At 35.7% G+C, this 21,166-nt stretch overlaps 1 protein-coding gene across 2 annotated transcripts in view; it reads left to right on the forward strand.

The window, feature by feature from the left end:
- Positions 1 to 20,863, forward strand: part of BRMS1L (breast cancer metastasis-suppressor 1-like) — a 43,755-nt gene extending 22,892 nt beyond the window's left edge. For both annotated transcript variants that reach the window (XM_008573981.1, XM_008573973.1), the window contains 6 exons: positions 11,689 to 11,785; positions 12,985 to 13,068; positions 13,749 to 13,813; positions 15,014 to 15,053; positions 17,058 to 17,184; positions 19,261 to 20,863. In XM_008573981.1, coding sequence (XP_008572203.1) covers positions 11,689 to 11,785; positions 12,985 to 13,068; positions 13,749 to 13,813; positions 15,014 to 15,053; positions 17,058 to 17,184; positions 19,261 to 19,378 — 531 coding nt within the window. In that variant the 3' untranslated portion in view covers positions 19,379 to 20,863. The remainder of the gene's footprint in view (positions 1 to 11,688; positions 11,786 to 12,984; positions 13,069 to 13,748; positions 13,814 to 15,013; positions 15,054 to 17,057; positions 17,185 to 19,260) is intronic.
- The last annotated feature ends 303 nt before the right edge of the window (positions 20,864 to 21,166 follow it).

Raw genomic sequence — 21,166 nt, forward strand, 5'->3', positions numbered from 1 at the left:
GGCATCCAGATTGGAAAAGATGAAGTCAGACTGTCCCTGTTTGCAGATGACATGATCCTATATATTGAACAGCCTAAAGCCTCTACAAAAAAACTCTTGGAGTTGATAAATGATTTCAGCACAGTGGCAGTATACAAAATCAACACACTAAAATTGGTAGCATTTCTATTCACCAATAGTGAACATGCAGAAAGAGAAATCAAGAAAGCTTGCCCATTTACAATAGCCACCAAAAAAATCAAATACTTAGGAATTGAGTTACCAAGGATTTGAAAAATCTCTATAATGAGAACTACAAACCACTGCTGAGAGAAATTAGAGAGGATACAAGAAGATGGAAAGATATCCCATGCTCTTGGATTGGAAGAATCAACATAGTGAAGATGTCCATACTACCCAAAGTGATGTACAAATTCAGTGCAATCCCCATCAAAATTCCAATGGCATTTTTCTCAGAAATGGAAAGAACTATCCAGACATTTATATGGAATAACAAAAGACCAGGTATAGTTAAAGCAATGCTGAACATAAAAAAATAAAGCTGGAGGCATAACACTACCTGACTTTAAACTATACTACAAAGCTATAATAACCAAAACAGTATGGTACTGGCATAAAAACAGACACACTGATCAATGGAATAGAATAGAGAATCCAGAAATCAACCAACACAGCTACAGCCATCTGATCTTTGACAAAGGCACCCAGCCTATACACTGGGGAAGAGACTGCCTCTTCAGCAAATGGTGCTGGGATAACTTGATATCAATATGCAGGAGAATGAAACTATACCCATACCTTTCAGCATATACTAAAGTCAACTCAAAATGGATTAAAGAATTAAATATACACCCTGAAACAATAAAACTTCTTAAAGAAAACATAGGAGAAACACTTTAGGAAGTAGGATTGGACACAGACTCATGAATATTACCCCAAAAGCACGGGCAACCAAAGGAAAAATAAATGGGATTATATCAAACTAAAGAGCTTCTCCACAGCAAAAGAAACAATTAACAGTTAAAAGACAACCAACAGACTGAGAGAAAATATTTGCTAAATATACATCTGACAAAGGATTAATATCCAGATTATTCAAGGACTATCCAGAATATATAAAGAACTCAAACAACTTTACAAGAAAAAAACAAGCAACCCAATCAAAAAATGGGCAAAAGAGCTAAGCAGGCATTTCTCTAAAGAAGATATACAAATGGCCAACAGTCATATGAAAAAATGCTCAACATCACTCAGCATTCTGGAAATGCAAATCAAAACCACACTGAGATACCACCTCACCCCAGTGAGGATGGCTAATATCCAAAAGACTGTGAACAATAAATAGTGGCGAGGTTGCGGAGAAAAAGGAACTCTCATATATTGTTGGTGGGACTGCAAAATGGTGCAGCCTCTATGGAAAATGGTATGGAGGTTCCTCAAACAAATGCAGATAGATCTACCATATGACCCAGCTATCCCACTGCTGGGAATATATCCAGATGAATGGAAATCATCAAGTCGAAGGTATACCTGTTCCCCAGTGTTCATCGCAGCACTCTTTACAATAGCTAAGAGTTTGAACCAGCCCAAATGTCCATCATCAGATGAGTGGATATGGAAAATGTGGTATATCTACACAATGGAATACCACTCAGCTATAAAAAAGAATGAAATATTGCCATTTGGAATGACATGATGGACCTAGAGAGAATTATATTAAGTGAAACAAGTCAGGCAGAGAAAGAGAAATACCACATGTTCTCACTTTTTTGTGGGAGCTAAAAATAAATAAATACACACAAAAAAATGGGCAGGGGGAGGGAAGAAGACATAAAAATTACAATTCCTTGAAGTTGATACGAGAAGCCTACAGAAAGGACATTGTTGGGAGGGAGGGGGGAGAGGGAGGAAGGAAGGATGTTTCGGTAATTGGCCACAATAATCAATCACATTGTATATCGAGAAAATAAAATAAAATTTGGAAGAAAAAAATAAAAAATAAAAAATAAAAATCCAGTGAACCAGTAAACCTTCGGGCTTTTTTGGAGGGGGGAGCAGAGTGGGTAGGATTCTTGGATACATCAGAGTGCTTGAATTATAATCGTTTTCTCCTGTATGCTGTCATCATTGATCCTTGCATAGCCCTTTTAAAACTAGTTTAAAGATCATATGTTCAAATAATAAACACCTGCAAATCCACCACATAAGACAAGAATTTAAACATTAAGGGAAAATATTTACCTATGAACCTCTCCCTTATTTCATCTTCTTGCCTTCTATCCCTCCTCCTGAATTTGTTTATTTTACCATTAAAAAAAAGTAGTACCACAAAAAAAAGAAAAGAAAAATATATTGATCTTTCCCTTTCATTGTTTTTCAGCATTGAAAGTCCTCTCTCTTCCATAGAGATGCTAAACATTTACCCAATTTTTTTCTAGTTTAGTTATGGCTTGATGTTTTTTAATGTTTAACATACAGTCATCCCTCTGTATCTGTGGGTTCTGCATCCATGGATTCAACCAACTGCTGGTCAGAAATATTTGGGAAAACACTCCAAAACAATAGAAAATAATGATACAACAATAAGAAAGAATACAAATTAAAAAATACAGTATAACAACTGTTTACATAATATTTACATTGTATTAGGTATTATAAATAATCTAGAGATGACTTAAAGTATATGGGAGGATGTGCATAGATTATAGGCAAATACTATGCCATTTTATATAAGAGACTTGAGTATCTGTAGATTTTGGTACCTGCTGATGTAGGGTGGGGGGTATCCTAGAACCAATCCCCTGAGGTTACCAAGGTACAACTATATAATTAATCTGTTATAAATAATCTGTTTACTTATATAATCTGAAGATACTCTCCAGTAGTTCAAGGGTATTCTAGACAGAGGTTAAAGAAAGAAAGGGAACTTACATACTTAAATTTGGAGTATAGTGTATTTTATAGTCACTCTCATTTTAATCCTTACAGTAACATTATGAAATAGGAATTATCTTATAATTTTCATACAATTAATGAGCAGCAGAATTTGGATTGTAATCCTTTGATCTTTCTAGTCATTCATGCAGTTTATCATTAAATCTGAACTTCATTATTCACGGCTTTTTATCTGCTTTTTCTTTAGTTCTTACATTTGTCTCATACAGAAATAACACCTGAGAGGCATGGGAATTGAAAAAAAAGAAAACACTCTGCCAATTGTCACAATAAAAGTTTGATTAGCAGCAGATAGGCAGATGGAGAGGAGGAGCCAGGACCAGAGACTGGAGGTGTTCACAGGGGCATGCATACAGAAAGTGTGCCAGAAAACCACAGAGGCTATAGAGGCAGCAGATATGGTTTGTATCAAATTAAGGAAGGAAATCACATGTATAGAATACTGCGATGTGCCAGACACTGAGACATCTAGAGATGCTTTATTTAGGTTTCATCATTTAAGCCTCACCATAGGGCTTGAGATGAGTATTAAGATGTGGCAGCAGGTGGTAGTAAGGTCTCAGGGTTCAGTTTTAGGATTCCAGTTCTGGAGAAGGTTGGTGAGAACTACTCAAGGTTCTGATCTTTTTTTTTTTTTTTTTTCATTTTAAAAATTTGCATTTATTTGCCCCTTAATTCTTTTGTGCAATATAGTCCAATAGTATGAATACAACAGCTGATGCTTTTATCTCTACTTTGGCATAATGACTTTGCTTAAAAAAAAAAAACTTGAAACTGGCATGCTATAAGGATTTGTTTTGATGTATGGTGAGAAATTCTTACTTCTGTATGCCATATATCAAGAGAAACTGAAGATTCACAAATAAATCATCTTCTATAATATAGTTAAGTATAATCACATTTCAAAATGCACTTGAAGGAAACTAATTGAAACAGATCATACCTTTGTTCTTCAGATTATTTTACTTGAAATATTTTTGTAAATGGAATCCAGTTAGTGGAATCACTTAAGTCATGAGTTTACTGATTTTAGCAAACTAATTTATTGGATTAACATTGCTCACTTAAGAAATAACTGGCTTTTCTGCAAATGTCTACTAAAATATGTAGGAAAGATCTTTATTGTAACTAAAAGTGCCCAAATATAACATGTACCATGCTATAACAGTAATTATTTACAATATATTTTCAGAAAAAAGTGACAATATTCAGATTAAATGCAGGAAAGAAAACATTGCATTTTAAACACTTGATATTTCCATTGACTCTTCATGTCCTGCAATATAATTTCACATGTTTAATTTTTCTATCTGTTCCAGGAGATTTGTTTTGAAATTATTTTCGCCATTAGAAACTTTGATTCTCTATGGGACCTTTTCAGCTTTGCATGCTGATTTTGGAACCAAATCTGGATTCTGTCTTCCTCTAGATGCAATTTTTGAGCTAAGTCTTCTCTGATATCAATGCCAGGATAGCAGTTTACTCTAAAGACAGTTTTCAACACTTCAATTTGGTTTTGAGTAAAAGCAGTTCTTAGTCTCCAGCCTGTATACCAACTCAACTCTCTTTTCAATGAAGACAGTCTTTCTGAGGCTGAAAAATAGTTTTCATATTTCAAAGCTCTTTCTTCTGGCATTGGATGATACACCATGCAGGGAAATGAGATCCTACTGGGCAGACTTCCTGAAGAGCCACAGGTGTCTGCTTGGGGCCTGTGGGGTTTCACTGGTGGAACACAGTCTTTTTTCTGGTCCAGTCCTAAGATGCTCTCAGTGGAAAAGGAGCAGGGTGAGGGTTTGCTTTCCCTAAGCCGAGCACCCTTCTGAAGGCTGGGAGACATCCTCTCAAGGGCTGCACTGAGCCACAGCTCTGGTCTCTTTGCTGGCTTTGCTCCACGTGTACAGGGCTGGGGTCTTCTTCAAGGTTCTGATCTTTTGCTCCTCTATTCATTTATTTTTTCCCCCTGATTATAATATTAATAAGTGTCTATTGAGAAAACTTAAGTAGTGAGTCTAAAGAAGGAACTAAAGTCAACCATAATCTACCAGCCCGAGGTAACAACTGTTAAGTGTGCATATGTATATATATTTTTCAACATAGCTGGTATGATTGTGTATATACTATTTTGTATCCTAATTTTATTTCAAGGAGCATTTCAGGAACATGATATATATACATATGTGTGTGTATGAATATATATATATAATACATATATATATATATATATATTTTTTTTTTTTGGTGATTGGCTGTTACAGGGATTGAACCCTGAACCTTGGTGTTATTAGCACCATACTCTAACAAACTGCTAATGCTGTCTTAAAAAAAAAAAATTAAGTCAAACATGTACAGCTTTATTAATTTTTCACAAAGTCTGAGTATTCTGCACAGTAAAAAACATATTATCCAATGGACTCAAGAAAAGTCAAAATAAGCACAAGACCTGGGATAAGTTTCCAACTCTATGTAAATTTAAACTCACTTCTTGTAAATGCCAAATAACTTATTTTAAAGTTAGTTGTAAATTGTGTCTTTTGATGACTTCTAGAATGTTCTAAAAATGGCCCTCATATTTGCTTCTCTCAGATACTGAAGTCCTAATGCTGTTTTCTATGTGATCAAGTGCATCAGATAATTCATCAGCCTTATTTTCTTCTGAGGTGTGCCCTCGTGGACGCAACCCCTCTGTTACCTGCCTTCACTCCCTCCCATCCCTTGCTCTCCTGCTTCATCCTGCTCCATTCTTCAGATGCTTTCTAGGTCAACTGTATCTCTGTCTTCATGGGGCATCTCTTTACCATCAACCTGAAATTCCCTTCACCTCTCTTTTTCTAGATCTCATGTTCTATTTCAGTTTGGTAGAGTATATCATTTGGTAGCATCCTGAGAAAGGGTATATAGAAGTCAGTTTTGGGGGACCTTTCTTATTGGTTATCTATTGCTATATATATCTATAAAAATTACTCCAAAACTGAAATTAAAGAGGACACAAGAAGATGGAAAGATATCCCATGCTCTTGGATTAGAAGAATTAACATTGTGAAAATGTCCATATTACCCAAAGTGATCTACAAATTCAATGCAATCCCCATCAAAATTCTAATGACATTTTTCTCTGAGATGGAAAAAGCTATCCAGACATTTATATGGAACAACAAAAGTCCATGCATAGCCAGAGCAATCCTGAGCAAAAAAAAATAAAGCTGGTGGCATAACAATACCTGACTTTAAACTATATTACAAAGCTATAATAACCAAAACAGCATGGTACTGGCATAAAAACAGACACATGGATCAATGGAACAGAATAGAGAACCCAGAAATTAACCCATATGCCAACAGCCATCTGATCTTTGACAAAGGCATTGAGTCTACGTACCGGGGAAGAGACTGTCTTTTCAACAAATGGTGCTGGGAAAACTGGATAATTTTATGTAGGAGAATGAAACTAGAAAATCAAGTCAAACCAAAATCAACTCAAAATGGATTAAAGAATTAAATATACACTCTGAAACAAAACATAGGGGAAACACTCCAGGAAATAGGATTGGGTACAGAATTCATGAATAGGACCCAAAAAGCATAGGCAACTAAAGGAAAAATAAACAAATGGGATTATATCAAACTAAAAAGCTTCTGCACAGCAAAAGAAACAATCAACAGAGTAAAAAAACAACCAAAAGATGGGAGAAAATATTTGCTAAACATACATCTGACAAAGGATTAATACCCAGAATATACAAGGAACTCAAACAACTTTACAACATAAAACCAAATAACCCAATTAAAAAATGGGCAAAGGAGCTGAACAGACATTTCTCAAAGGAAGATATACAAATGGCCAACAGACACATGAAAAAGTGCTCAGTATCACTCAGCATCTGGGAAATGCATGTCAAAACCACACTGAGATATCTTCTCACTCCAGTTAGGATGGCTAATATTCAAAAGACTGAGAACAATAAGTGTTGTAGAAGTTGCAAAGAAAAAGGAACTCCTATCCACTGTTGGTGGGACTGCAAAATGCTGCAGCCTTTATGGAAAATGATATGGAGGGTCCTCAAACAATTACAGATAGATCTAACATATGACCCAGCAATCCCACTGCTGGGAATATATCCAGAAGAATAGAAATCATCATGCCGAAGGGGTACCTGTATTCCGGTGTTTATTGTAGCTCTATATACAATAGCCAAGAGCTGGAACCAGCCCAATTATCCATCATCTGATGAGTGGATAAGGAAACTGTGGTATATCTACACAATGGAATACTACTCTGCTATAAAAAAGAATGAAATACTACCATTCGCAACAACATGGATGGACTTAGAGAAAATTATATTAAGTGAAACAAGTCAGGCACAGAAAGAGAAATACCACATGTTCTCACTTATTTGTGGGAGCTAAAAATTAATAAATAAACACACAAACAACGGGTGGAGGGAAGAAGACAGAATAACCACAAAAGTTCCTTGAACTATTTAAGCCAAGTGCACAGATACGATGTGGGGGGTGGGGGGGTAGGGAAGGGGGTGAAGAGAAATGGGTAAAGGGGCATGAAAATCAAGTATAATGTATTTTGAGAAGTAAAATAAGATGAAATTAAAAAAAATAAAAAATAAATAAATTACTCCAAAACTTAGTGGCTTAGAAAAACAATAAACATTTATTATTTAGTAGTCTCAGTGGCCAGGAATTTGGGAGCAACCTAGCTGGAGGGTTCTTGCTCAGGGAAACACATGAAGTTATAGTGAAAATATCAGTCAGGGATGCAGTATCTGAGGGCTTGACTGGGGGCCAGAGGATCTGCTTCCAAGGTGACTCACTCACAAGGCTGACAAGTTGTTGCTGGATCTTGGTTGGAAGCCTTAGTTCTCCCCATGTGGGCCTCTCCACAGGCTGATTGAGTGGCCTAATGACCTGGTGGCTGAGTTCTCCATAGTGACGATGTATTTTGTGACTTCGATTACTGCCACATTCTGTTCATTAGAAGTGAGTCACTGAGGCCTCTCCACGTTCAAGGAGAGAGGAATTAGTATCTACCTTTTGAAATTACGAGTGTCAAAGAATTATTTGATATGTTTTAAAACTATCACATCTTTCCTGTCCAAAAACTTCTTTACTCACACTTAAGAGTATGGAATTCTAAATGATACTTATGTTTCCTCAGAATTTTGAAGGCATTGTTTCATTGTCTTCTTGCTTCCAGTGTTGCTTTTGAGAAGTCTCCTATTATTTTGATTCCTGACTTTTTTGTATGTGACCTGTTTTCTTCTTGAATACCTTTAGAGTCTTCTCTTTATCCTTGGTGTTTTGTGGAATATAAGATGATGTGCATTAGTGTGGGTCTTTTTTTATTTGTTGTACTGGATACTCAGAGGAACCTTTTAATCAGGAAATTCATATCTTCAGTTCTAGGAAATTTCTTATTTCTTTTTTTCTTTTAGATTCCATTTTATAAATTTAACTCTATAACTCATTTATTTTTATGTATAATGTAAGGCAAAGAATCTTTGGTATATAGTTAAACTCATTTTTCTATTGTCATTTATTGTCACCAAATTTTCAGGTGATTTAAAAGTTACCTTTATCATTTTCCCATAACCAAGGTCTGTTTCTGAGTTTAAATTCTATTCTGCATATTTTTTTTTTTTATTCCAGTGCAGTACACTTAAAAAAAAAAAAAAAACTATAGTAACTTTTAAATATGTGTCACTCTCTGATAAGGCTAGTCCTTGGAAATCTCCCAAGGCTCCAGTCCTGATGGAAGTTGGGAACTGTGAGGTACTTAAGACAGGGAACTGCAAAAGAGGAGTTGGTTCCGAACATAGGTCAATGTGAGATTGATACAAAAATGGAACCTTGGGGCTACTTTCCTGGGGCTCCCTAAAGCTGCCCTGATGAGTGTCAGTCTGGGAAAGGGCTTAGTGCAGGTTCAGTAAGTCTAGATGTGGAGATTTGGAGGGATGTGGGATCTTGAAGCCAAGTGTGTACTTACAAGTAGTATTTTTAAAAAACTAAATTGCCTATTGAACATAGAAACCTCTATGTGCACCAAAGCAAGGGAGTTTGGATGCCCCTCTCTTTTCCAGGTATCCTCTAGCTGCTCTATTATCACTTCCCTTTCTCTGCTGGGGAGCCTTTTATTTTATTTATTTATTATTATTTTTTTCCTTTTTGTCTTTTTTACTGACCGGTAACGGGATCACAACCCTCGGTGTCGCGCCCATACCGGGGACCGGCAACAGGATCGCAACCCTCGGTGTTGCGCCCGCACCGCGCTCCGCCAGTGAGCGGGAACCGGGCTCCACATGGGATCCGAACCCTCGGCGGGAGCGCCTCCGCGCTCCCAAGTGGCACACTCTCCAGTGCGCCACCAGGCCAGCCCCTGGGGAGCCTTTTATTTTATTTATTTATTATTATTTTTTTCCTTTTTGTCTTTTTTACTGACCGGTAACGGGCTCACAACCCTCGGTGTCGCGCCCATACCGGGGACCGGCAACAGGATCGCAACCCTCGGTGTTGCGCCCGCACCGCGCTCCGCCAGTGAGCGGGAACCGGTCTCCACATGGGATCCGAACCCTCGGCGGGAGCGCCTCCGCGCTCCCAAGTGGCACACTCTCCAGTGCGCCACCAGGCCGGCCCCTGGGGAGCCTTTTAAAGATCTTGTGAAGTTGAAGAAAAGGGAAAGACTAAAAAAAGGGGAAGAAGAGAATAGATTCAAGGCACTTCTGTCTGTACACTTTAAAGTGTGCCTTGAATATCTTTAGAGATGCCTTCAAAGCTTCAAACATTTCAGTCCCTCTCTGGCTTTTTTTAATTATAAAAAATGAGTAGTAGATTTAATTTTAGAATTTCTACTTGGAGGGGCTGGCCAGTTAGCTCTGTTGGTTAGAGCATAGGCTTGTAACACGAAGGTCAAGGGTTTGGATCCCCATACTGGCCAGCCACCAAAAAAAAAAAAAAAAAAAAAAAGAATTTATGCTTGGCCTAGGGCAAATTTGTCAATAGGAAGGAAAGAGACTACACCAGTTAAACTTTCATATTCTTAAAAGCCTTATTACTCCAGCTCTGTATTTAGAGTCCTCTTTGGTTGGGGAAATTAGATCTATTTATAGCTCCTATACTGTCTTGACCATGGAGGGGGTCTGCTCTCCTTTTTTTCTGATATATAATATTTCCCAATTCTTGTCGCACAATGTTGATGAGGCTATAATATTTTAGAAGACTTTCAAAGGCAGGAGGATAAGCAGAAGGAAGTAAGCATAGAGAGCAACATGCAGTGAAACAATTTGTCATATGAGGTCTAGTTTTAGTCTTCTTCAGCTTTGCTTTCCGTCTAGCTCCTTGCTTGCCACAAGTTGACAAAAGCCATCTTTTCCCTACCACTCAGGAGAATCTTCAAGCATGAGTAGACTCTACATTTCACACTTCATGATTGACACTGTGAATGCTGCCTACACGGGTGTGGCCTGTCTTCCACAAGAAGTCATATCTAACTATATCCCAATAGCTTCCACAAGACAATCATGTCTAGCTATATCCCAATAGTCTAATATCCTTACTAGAGATAAGCATGTGGTAGGTGGGTTGGGAATCTGTCATAGGCTTTTTATGTAAACAATTTGTTTATTATATGTAGTACATTGTATGGCTTTCTAAATAAGGGCTACAGTATTATATAATTTAAAAAAATGGACCAGAACTAGTAAACCTGGGTCCCAGTGCCCAGTTCTAGGTATTTCGTAATAAGTAACAGAAACAGACTAATACAGTTCCCCTGCAGACTTCATTCTCTTTGGACACTGTAGTGTGACTGGTTATGTTTGAAGAATTGGGCATCATAATAACTGACTTTTTTTTTTTTTTTTTGAGCCTGGCCGCACCGCGCTCAGCCAGTGAGCGCGGCAGCCATCCCTATATAGGATCCGAACCAGTGGTGGGAATGCTGCTACACTCCCAGCGCCGCACTCTCCTGAGTGCGCCACGGGCTCGGCCCCTGTCCTGTCTGTTTTAGCAAGTCAATCTTTCTTTAGTTTTGAGTAGAGATTTGGATATGATTAGTAGATAATTTTGACTGTAATTGAATTATTTTAAGTGATTATAACATTTGTATTTGAATCTTTGTTTTTGTGATATATTAGTCCATTTTAATATGATACTGAGATATTAGGGAGGAATAAAGGCCCAATTATCATTCCAATGAAAAAATATGATCTGTTTTATAATGATATACTTTATAGGATAGGTTCTCCATTATGGTGACAGGTGGGACCTACTATAGTAAAAGGGACCATGAGAGCTTGTTATAAGTTTTTTATAATGTAAATATTTACCTCTTTATCACATATAAATTTAAATGTTCTTAAACAGAATGTAATTGCATGTAGTTAAATCTATATTGGGATTCTATATTTTCTACTTTTATTACTTTTCATATATTTGACATTTCTTTAAAATTTTTAGGTTGAACTAAAAAAGCAAACAAAAGCACCATATATTAAAGTACCTTAAGGGCCGGCCAGTTAGCTCAGTTGGTTAGAGCGTGTTGTTATAACACCAAGATCAAAGGTTTGGATCCTTGTATGGGCCAGCCACCAAAAAACAAAACAAAACAAAACATAAAAAACAGAACCTTAAGAGTAAATTAAGTAATTGGCTACTCTTAGTTAAGATAGACCAGCTTTTTCATTCTACTTAAGTATAATCTGTTTTTTGGGTTTTTTTCCCCAGAGTGAAAAGCTTCTGTTATATGATACAGTCCAGAGTGAACTAGAGGAGAAGATAAGAAGGCTTGAAGAGGATAGGCACAGCATTGATATCACCTCAGGTAAGGGGGATGGTGGGACTGTGATGTTTGAGTGACACTGAATCTTTGGTTTACTGTAGTATCTCATAATATCTTAGTCTTCTAATATTAATGTTAAGTAAACGAAATGTCCCAAAGGAGGGGGGAAGGGGGAGGCTTCTAAATAACTTTTTACGATGTGATTGTTACTTTGATTTTTTTTTTTTTTCTTGACCAAAAAGGGGATCTTAACACTTGACTTGGTGTTGTTAGCATCACGCTCACCCAAGTGAGCTAACTGGCCATCCCTATATAGGGATCCAAACCTGTGGCCTTGGTGTTATCAGCACCACACTCTCCCAAGTGAGCCACGGGCCAGCCCAACTGTTACTTTGATTTAAACTCACACTTCAGAAAGCTATAAAAAATAGAGCATATGAAAAGGGACAAAATAGAAGTGTGATAGGATTTACTATAAAAATAGTGTTGGAAGACAGCTACAGTATATGTTCTTCTAAGTCTTGAACAACTGTTGTATAGAAGAAGGAATAAAAACCTTTCTCTGTTGTTAGAGAAACTTGGACAAATGGTAGAAGTTATAGGGAAACAGATTTTTGTCTCACAAAGAGGAAACACATTAATAATTAGATCGGCCTAATGTGAAATTGGCTTTTTCAGGGGTGTTATGGAAAGGTTTTCTACACTGGGTGGAAGGTTTACTAGGTTATCCTACAGTTATTGAATATATATTATTTTATGTGTTGTAAATTTTATTTCTGTGGTATAGAATAGGCATAGTGGAGTCAGATGAGCTGAGCTGTAATGCCAGTGCTCCCTCACATATGCTAGTTGGATGGCCATGGACAGGTACTTAGCTTTTCTAAATCAGTCTCCTTATCTGTAAAAGGAAAGTAATAAGAAAACCTACCTCAGAGGTAGCTTTGAGGGTTAGGTGAGACAGTGCACATAATATATATTTTACAAAGTACCTGATATCTGCTCATCAATTATTAGTCATTAAGTGCCAAATTGATTTTTTGCTTTAATAAAGGCAGAGGAAAAGTCATAAATATATAGCTGCTCATGATATTATGTACAGTCTTATGGATAGATACATGGCTGCCAATGAAGTTTTGTACAGTTTTATGTGTAAATAAATATCCACCATGGAATTATATAGTCTTTTTTCCTCCTTTTATCACCAGAAATCACCTAATACTTAATTTTTATTTACTTGCCAGAGCTGTGGAATGATGAGCTTCAGTCAAGAAAAAAGAGAAAGGATCCTTTCAGTCCTGACAAAAAGAAGCCAGTTGTTGTTTCAGATATCCTTTTCCAAATTTTCTATTTCTTTCTCCTTGATGTACGTTTTTGCATTGTGCATACCTTTGTAACTTTTATTTGTACACATTGACTTTATTTACATGGTCCTGTAATAAGCAAAAGATGATTTATGAAACCGATTGAAGGCAGAGGGTATAGTTTAGTTTAAGAGGGGTGGGGAGGAGAAGAAATTTAATCATGATCTTAGCTTTGAAAATTAGTATGGCTTTATGGTTTATAAGGGCTTTGATGTTAAACAGCTGGTTAGTATACAACAGGATTGTTTAATTCTTATGTATACATTTAAAAAACATTTTTAATGTTTCTGAAATTGGAGTGTCTTTAAATTAAACTAATATGTGCATTCAGTCTTAGAACTTCCTATGGTAACCTCTCCCTGACCCCATCCTTTTCCCCTCCACTTTAAAAACTGTGATTACATTGGTGGTGTATCTTACAATCAGTGATATCTTAGAATTAAGAGAATATGGGTATGGCATCAGAAGTAATAGAATGTATTTATCCTGGTGCTAAGTTTTTAGAAGAATAATTTGAAGTCAGAATTCAGGATGCCAAGGGATTATGTACATAAATCATTGTTCCATTCTCTGAAAAATAGAACTCTGGAAATATAATTCAAAGTGTGCTATTCTTACAGCTAAATTGACCTTGACTTTTCAACGTCCATATATAGTTTATATGCTGCAAGATCTTGATATTCTTGAAGACTGGACAACAATTAGGAAGGTATGATTAAAGATCAATGGAACATTACTACATTTTTATAGTCTACTTTTCAAGATTCTATGGTTTTTCACTAATATGTCAAAATATGATTATTGTAAATATGCTTTGCTTTTGCAGCATTCTAAGGCAATTAATACTATTACAGATGAGAGTAGACTGCAGGAATATCTTAAGAATTAGAGACATGTCAGCAGTTTGATTGTATTTTTTCTATAATAATATAATTCATACTTTATACATAAATGCAGAAAAGCATTTATTTAGTTTGCCTAATAATAATAATAATAATAATAGTAATAATATCACCATTCTGTGCCTAGTTCTTAGCCTGGTCCTGGTTCATAGAAGACAGAAAGCAGTCAATAAATATTTGTTGAATGAGCGCTGGCTGGTTAACTCATTTGGGAGAGCGTGTTGCTGATAACACCAACATCAAGGGTTTGGATCCTCATACTGGCCAGCCGCTGACCCACCCCAAAGAAAATTGTTGAATAAACAAAAGTGAACATTTGAACTCTCATTATGTGTCTTGCCTTCAATCATTAAACACTGAAGAATTATAGGCTTTTCTGTGCTTGGTTGAAAGTGGAGACTTATTTTCCTTATTAAACATTTCTGTTTTTATAAACTTCAAAGTTGAGAGTTAGAGATTATTTCAGGTATTGATAACACCTCTAGGAGAAATTGTTATTCTTTATGGACATTAAAAGTTTACTAGAGCAGCTAATGGTTATATTTTATTGTATTTGTTATTGAACTAATCAATAGTGTTGTGTGTATTAAATAGATTCCAAAATATTCGAGGGTGCTTCAAAAAGTTTTTGGAAAAATAGAGAATTAAAAGATAATATGGGGGCCGGCCCAGTGGCGCACTCGGTAGAGTGCGGCGCTTGGGAGTGTGGCGGCGCTCCCGCCGAGGGTTCGGATCCCATATAGAGACCGGTCCACTCACTGGTTGAGCACGGTGCGGGCGCGACACCGAGGGTTGCGATCCCATTGCCGGTTGCGATCCCGTTGCCGGTCACGGTACGGGTGCGAAACCGAGGGTTGCGATCCCGTTACCGGTCACGAAAAAAGACAAAAAGGAAAAAAAAAAGATAATATGAATCTTTTTATGATCTTTTTGAAGACCCCCTTGTATTTTCAGTGTAAACTCAGACAATTTCTTTCTTCCTTTTTTATTTTATTTTTTTAATTAAGGCAATGGCTACACTGGGTCCACACAGAGTGAAAACAGAACGTAAGTCATTTAGTCTAAGTTGAGAAATATTCTCTATGGAGACTTGTTAGATCAGGGTTATTAAATTATCTACACACTAAAGAACTCCCCAGTCAGTGACTTTATTTCATCAGTAAACAGGAATTTTTCTGGAGTCTTTACTTCATGTTAAATTTTCAAAATCTCTGGATGCAGTATATTTCTTCTTTCAAAGTTCAGCTACATTGCTATTGCTAATAATGGATCAGTAATTCAAAATGTATTTATTCAATATTTTTTATAGGCCCAGTAATTCTACAGGGGAGGCGTTTGGAATTCACGGGTTGGCTTAAGGTAGTCTGTGAATCCTCCTCTAAAATTGTGTTAAAAATTTCTTGTTTGTGTGGATTTTCTGAGAAGAGAGATTAGAATGCTAACAGCAGAGTCCATCAAAGAAATTTATCCACCACTAAGATTCTGACATGCCTTAAAATTCACATCAAATTACACTTTCCTGATTTTTTTTTTTGAAAGTCTAAAGTTACTGCCAAAGTTGTAATAGACATTAGTGTCTAGGATAACTTTTGCTGTTTTTGCCTCATTCACTATAGATGAGATTTCCCAATCCTTCTAAAGACAATAAAGCTAGATTTTTAAGAGATATGTTTTGAATATTAAGAAAAGGAATATCTAGTCACATTCCAACAAAAAATCTATGAAATCAATTTCCATTTTATCTTTAATCCAAGGTTTCCTATAAACTTTGTATCATGTTAGGAAATTGCAGTAATATTGTACTAAAGTACTGCCCTTGGTAATTAACTGTAAGGGCAACTGCCTCAATCTCTAGAACAGTGGTTGAGTCTCTGAGAGTCTCATTACTCTATTTGAGTGGGTATCTCCCCCACTTTTGATATGTTTAGCATTGTATCCTATTAGTTTTTTTCATAGCACTTACCTCAGTTTGCACTTTTTTGTTTATTATTGTTTATACTTGTTTGTCTGTTTCCTGACTGGATTTTTAAGTTCCACAAAGGCTAGAATGGTATCTCTTTTAGTCACAATTTTGTTTTGTTTTTTCCTAGTACCCAGCACAGTTCCTTGGGTATAGGAAGTGCATAGACAACATTTATTGAAGGAATGAATGAATGCTTATTGAACACCGTCTATATACCAAGCACTATTTTAGGATCTGGGGATACAGTGGTGAAGGAAAATGGATATCCTGGAGCCTCTTTGGGGGAGGCAGAATAATATATATGTAAATAAGTAATTAAGATAGTTACAGATTGTAATAATGGCTATGAAGGAAATATGAAGTTGACAGATATTGATAGTCAACTCTGTACCCCACAAATATGTATAAATTAAAAAAAAGTAATATGAAGTTGTGGTGATGATTAACTGAGGAGTGGGTAGAATGGTTGGGGAAGACCTCTATGAAGGGTTGACATTTGAATGATGAAGAGCTGCTTACTTATGGTATGCTCTTGACAATGTGTTTCCATAGAGAATTTTTTTTTTTTTTTTCCTGCATGAGTTTATCTGACTAACGCCAAACCATTTCTGGGATTTAAAAATGGAAGTTCTACTTAGGATATTTCCTTTTTAGAAAGCCTGAGAAACATTCGGAATATATATTAAACTTCTTTGGAAGTGTCAGATGCCTGCAGGAGGAAAATATGGAAAGTATACTTTTCAGTGGAAATATGGCAATTGATGTTTTAAATACTACGTAAAATTGGCACTAGTAATTGATAATGTACCTGCTTCCCCTTCTGGAACTTTTCCTGTTAATTGATGATTTTTTGTTTATTGTTTAGCTTTGTTTGGTAGTTATATTAAAAACTCAGTGACTTATGTAAAAGAATATAAGAAATCGAATTCTCTTGTTTTTATTATCTTTTAGGTTTGTTATCTAAGAAATATTTTTAGTATTTTTTTTAACATATATGCATGGATTGGTACTAATTCTTAATGTTCTGACCCTTTTGTTGTTCTGACAACATCTTATTAATGTAACAGTTTTTGAACTGATCCCTTTAGCACCTGTGAAGCTGGAAAAACATCTGCACAGTGCTAGATCTGAAGAGGGAAGACTATATTATGATGGTGAATGGTATATACGTGGACAAACAATATGTATTGATAAAAAAGATGAATGTCCTACAAGGTAAAACGCCTTGGTCATTTCAGTGTTGCTGAGTATTATAGTGTACAACATTGTTGTCCATAAGTGTTTGCTGCCTCTTTAGTGCATTCATAATATGTAGTTACATTCATAGAGTTGATCTTTGAACAACTTAGGTTTGCACTGCACAGGTCCACTTATTGCAGATTTTTTTCAATAAATATATTGCAAAATTTTTGGTTAGGCATGACATAGAAAACAGTTAAGTAGCCTACCTAACAGTAGGCTATTAGTAAGCTATTGAGTACTTAACAACTTAACTACTACTTAAGTTTTGGGGGAGTCAGAAGTTATACCTGGCTTTTCAACTGCTCAGGGGTAAGCACCCCTAACCTGAGTTGTTCATGGGTCAACTGTACACTAGTTGTCTGTGGATCCTTTTTTTTAACTTTACGTGTGATTTGATTACATGTGTATATACCAGTGTTAATATTATACACCAGACTTCATATTGTTTATGAATAGAAGTATTAACACGAGTGGAAATGTTGGAATTATTTAGCCAGGTAAGTGATCCTGTATGTTAATTCTTTAGTGAATGAATTGATATGATCCTAATAGAATGACCTTTAAGCCAGACTATCATGAATTTTTGGTGGACCTATTAATCCTTAGCTGTTTTTGTTGTGTTATAGTATTTTGGATAAAAAGAATTCATATCAATTAGAGTAGGAAAGAAATGGAAAATTAATGAAAACCTTCAGAGTAATAGTAATTAAAGAGTAACTTGAAAACAAACTGCCTTTTAAAAGTCTCAGTTTGGGGCCGGCCTGTGGCTCACTCGGTAGAGTGCGGTGCTGATAGCACCAAGGCCGCGGGTTCGGATCCTATATAGGGATGGCCGGTTGGCTCACTGGCTGAGCGTGGTGCTGACAGCACCAAGCCAAGGGTTGAGATCCCCTTACCGGTCATCTTTTAAAAAAAAAAAAAAAGTCTCAGTTTGGGGCCGGCCCGGTGGTGCACTCGGTAGAGTGCGGTGTTTGGGAGCGCGGTGGCGCTCCTGCTGAGGGTTCGGATCCCATATAGAGACCAGTCCGCTCACTGGTTGAGCGCGGTGCGGGCGCGACACTGAGGGTTGCGATCCCATTGCCGGTCACGAAAAAAGACAAAAAGGAAAAAAAAAAAAGTCTCAGTTTGTCTAGGCTTAAATAAAGTTTATATAGTTATTTATATAGTCTTCTAAGTTTTGTTTGTGACCTTTTGAAAATGTTGATGTTAATCACTGCTTTTATTCCTTCAGAAGTTTAGGATTCAATTCTCAGAGTACTAACCTTCTACAGTAAGAAAATATCTTTTTCTAGGTATCAGTGGTAAATAAAGCATTTGAGTTTAGTCTAGAATACTCATTTTCCAGATACAGTAGTTTTAATTGGATTATAATTTCATCTTTAAATTTTTAGGATTCCAGGAACATTGCGTGTGGTAACTTTTCTCATAGAAGCTCATTGAGCTGATTTCTGGGTTATTTATGATACTCCTGAATTCTTCTCTTTATTTTATTTCTTTTGAGACATTTTGCTACTGCTTAGCATAAAAAGGTAAAATAGCGTAAAAGAGCATAAAACATAAATCTATTTTTTAAAAAATTTCTATGTAAACATTAATAATGTAAAAAACCAAAAATTTGTGTAAGTACCATAGATGGTTTGACACTGGGAATTAGGGATTAGTATTTGAAAGATTTCCTATAGCCAAGGCTGATATGAGTTGGGTGTATAATGCCATATAAGTAGTGCTGTTTTTTTTAGCCCCACTGTGTTTTTTTTTTTTTGTGTGGGTTGTGGTGGTTTGAAGTAGGAACAGTATGCATTTAATAGTTCTAGTAGAAAGTAAAGTAAATTTTATCAACTCTATTAAGAAAGGAAGTTATCTGTTTAGTGTTGCTGAATGTGTTATTTTTGATAGCATGTCTGTTGGTAAGACAGTAAATGCCAATTATATACCTGAATCTACTATTGTAGTACAGATATTTTGGTTTTATAGCTAGTAATTTAAAACAGTTGAGGAGGCATATTGTAATTAATTAATTCATTCTTTTTTTTTTTTTTTCCTTTTTAGTGCCATAATTACAACAATTAACCATGATGAAGTTTGGTTTAAGAGGCCTGATGGAAGCAAATCTAAGCTTTACATTTCACAGTTACAGAAAGGAAAATATTCAATTAAACATTCATAATTATGATTTAAGTGTTATCTAAACTACCCTATTAGTGTTACCAAGTGTGATGTGCCACAGGAGTAAAAAAATGTATTCAATAACTTAATATTCTCATTGAATCATGAGAGAATGTATATTTGTAGGTAGTACTCTAAGTAGACCTCATATTGATATGTTATTAAAAGAAATAGTAATAAAAGTTTAATCATGATAATTACATTTATTTGCCTCTTAGGTCCAATGACCAATAGGTATATATGGAAGGGTTTCTTTCTAAACATTTTTCTTTGGTTTTTAAAAAAAGTCGTGCAAATTTGTCTTTTCTTTAGTGAACTATGACTACATTTATCTCCAATTTAAAGAATTTCCCGTATCTTTGCCGTTCATCATGTGTTTGTAAATAAGACTGATAAAATGTTTCCTATAAATGGTTTGTATTAGTCCTTTAGTGTTAAATCAGAATTGAAATTTAAACATATATATGTGAGTATGTATATACGGCATCATCAGCTTATTTAGAACGGATGACATTACTTTACAATCTTGTTTTACCCCAAAGTAAGCTATTTGGTTTGAAAGCTAAAAGGAGCACTTTTGTAGAATAGCAGCTTTCCTTCTCCTCTTCCTTGATTGTATGGTGATGACCTATTTTTACAAATTATACTTAATGTTAATTAGTAAAATTAGTGTCAAGCGATAACATGCTTCTACTTTTATTTCTTGTGACCCTTTAGAGGGTAGGTATTTATACCTGGTATTTATGACACAGTATATAATTAGTGAACAGTAACTGACAGTATTGTGGTGCTTGCTGTACATGTCTGATCTTTTGAGACAGATTTTTAGTAAGCATTTTCCAGAGGTAAAACTAGGTTTTCCTAGGAAAACTATTTTCCTAGTGCAAAATAGACAGGGATAATTTCCTTGAATCTATTCTCAAATTAATATTTTTATCTTTGGTGTTTTCACCTTTAAGGCCATTTGGTGCAATTTAGAAAGTGTTGGCCCACCTTCCCTTAGCCACAGTCAAAATTAACTTCCAAAGCCTCAGGAACAGTACAAAGAATTGAAACCCTCAATACAACGGGACAATTGACTAGTAAATATTTAGGGTACAGCCAAATCAAGTATTCCTGATGGTCTTGTGCACTTTAATTTCTGTTACAATAAGACTTAAGAAGATGAGGAAGAAAGCTACTTATTAACACTTAGAGCAGGAGTACCTGCATGATTCCGTTGTTTTCCTGCTATTTTACCTCTGCAAACATCTTCCTGTGCAAATCACTACTTCACAGTTGCCAAATTTTAAAGCATTTGACTTCTGAAATACAATATCAGCAAAGTTATGCTACTTTGTTTTGTTTCTAAATAACTTTAGCAATGTACATAATGTCAGAATCCAATAGTATTTGACAGCACTTATGTATACAATGTTTGATAAGCATTTTTAATAAGATTTGTATTTTTAAATTTAGTATATAATAAAAAGATGTTTGAGTGTCATTTGTAGTGTCTTGAATTACTTATGCATATTTAGTTCTTTTATTATTTATAAGCTGTCCACTTCTAAGAAGGATTTGACCCAATTAACACTAATAGATGTGGAGAGCTAGACTGCTGCACAAATGTTTCTGCTTCCCTAAACCACAATTCAGTCTCTGTTGGGGTATATTTACATGTTCAAGACAGCTAAGGTATACTAAATTAAAAAATATAGAGACATATATGTTGTACTTTAGTAAAAATGTAGTGTGTAAGTTCTGAAATTCTAAATAGAAAATCTTTATTTTAAAAACTATGATTTAG

Source organism: Galeopterus variegatus, unplaced genomic scaffold (assembly GCF_000696425.1).
Source record: "Galeopterus variegatus unplaced genomic scaffold, G_variegatus-3.0.2 Scaffold54, whole genome shotgun sequence".
NCBI classification, from domain to species: domain Eukaryota; kingdom Metazoa; phylum Chordata; class Mammalia; order Dermoptera; family Cynocephalidae; genus Galeopterus; species Galeopterus variegatus.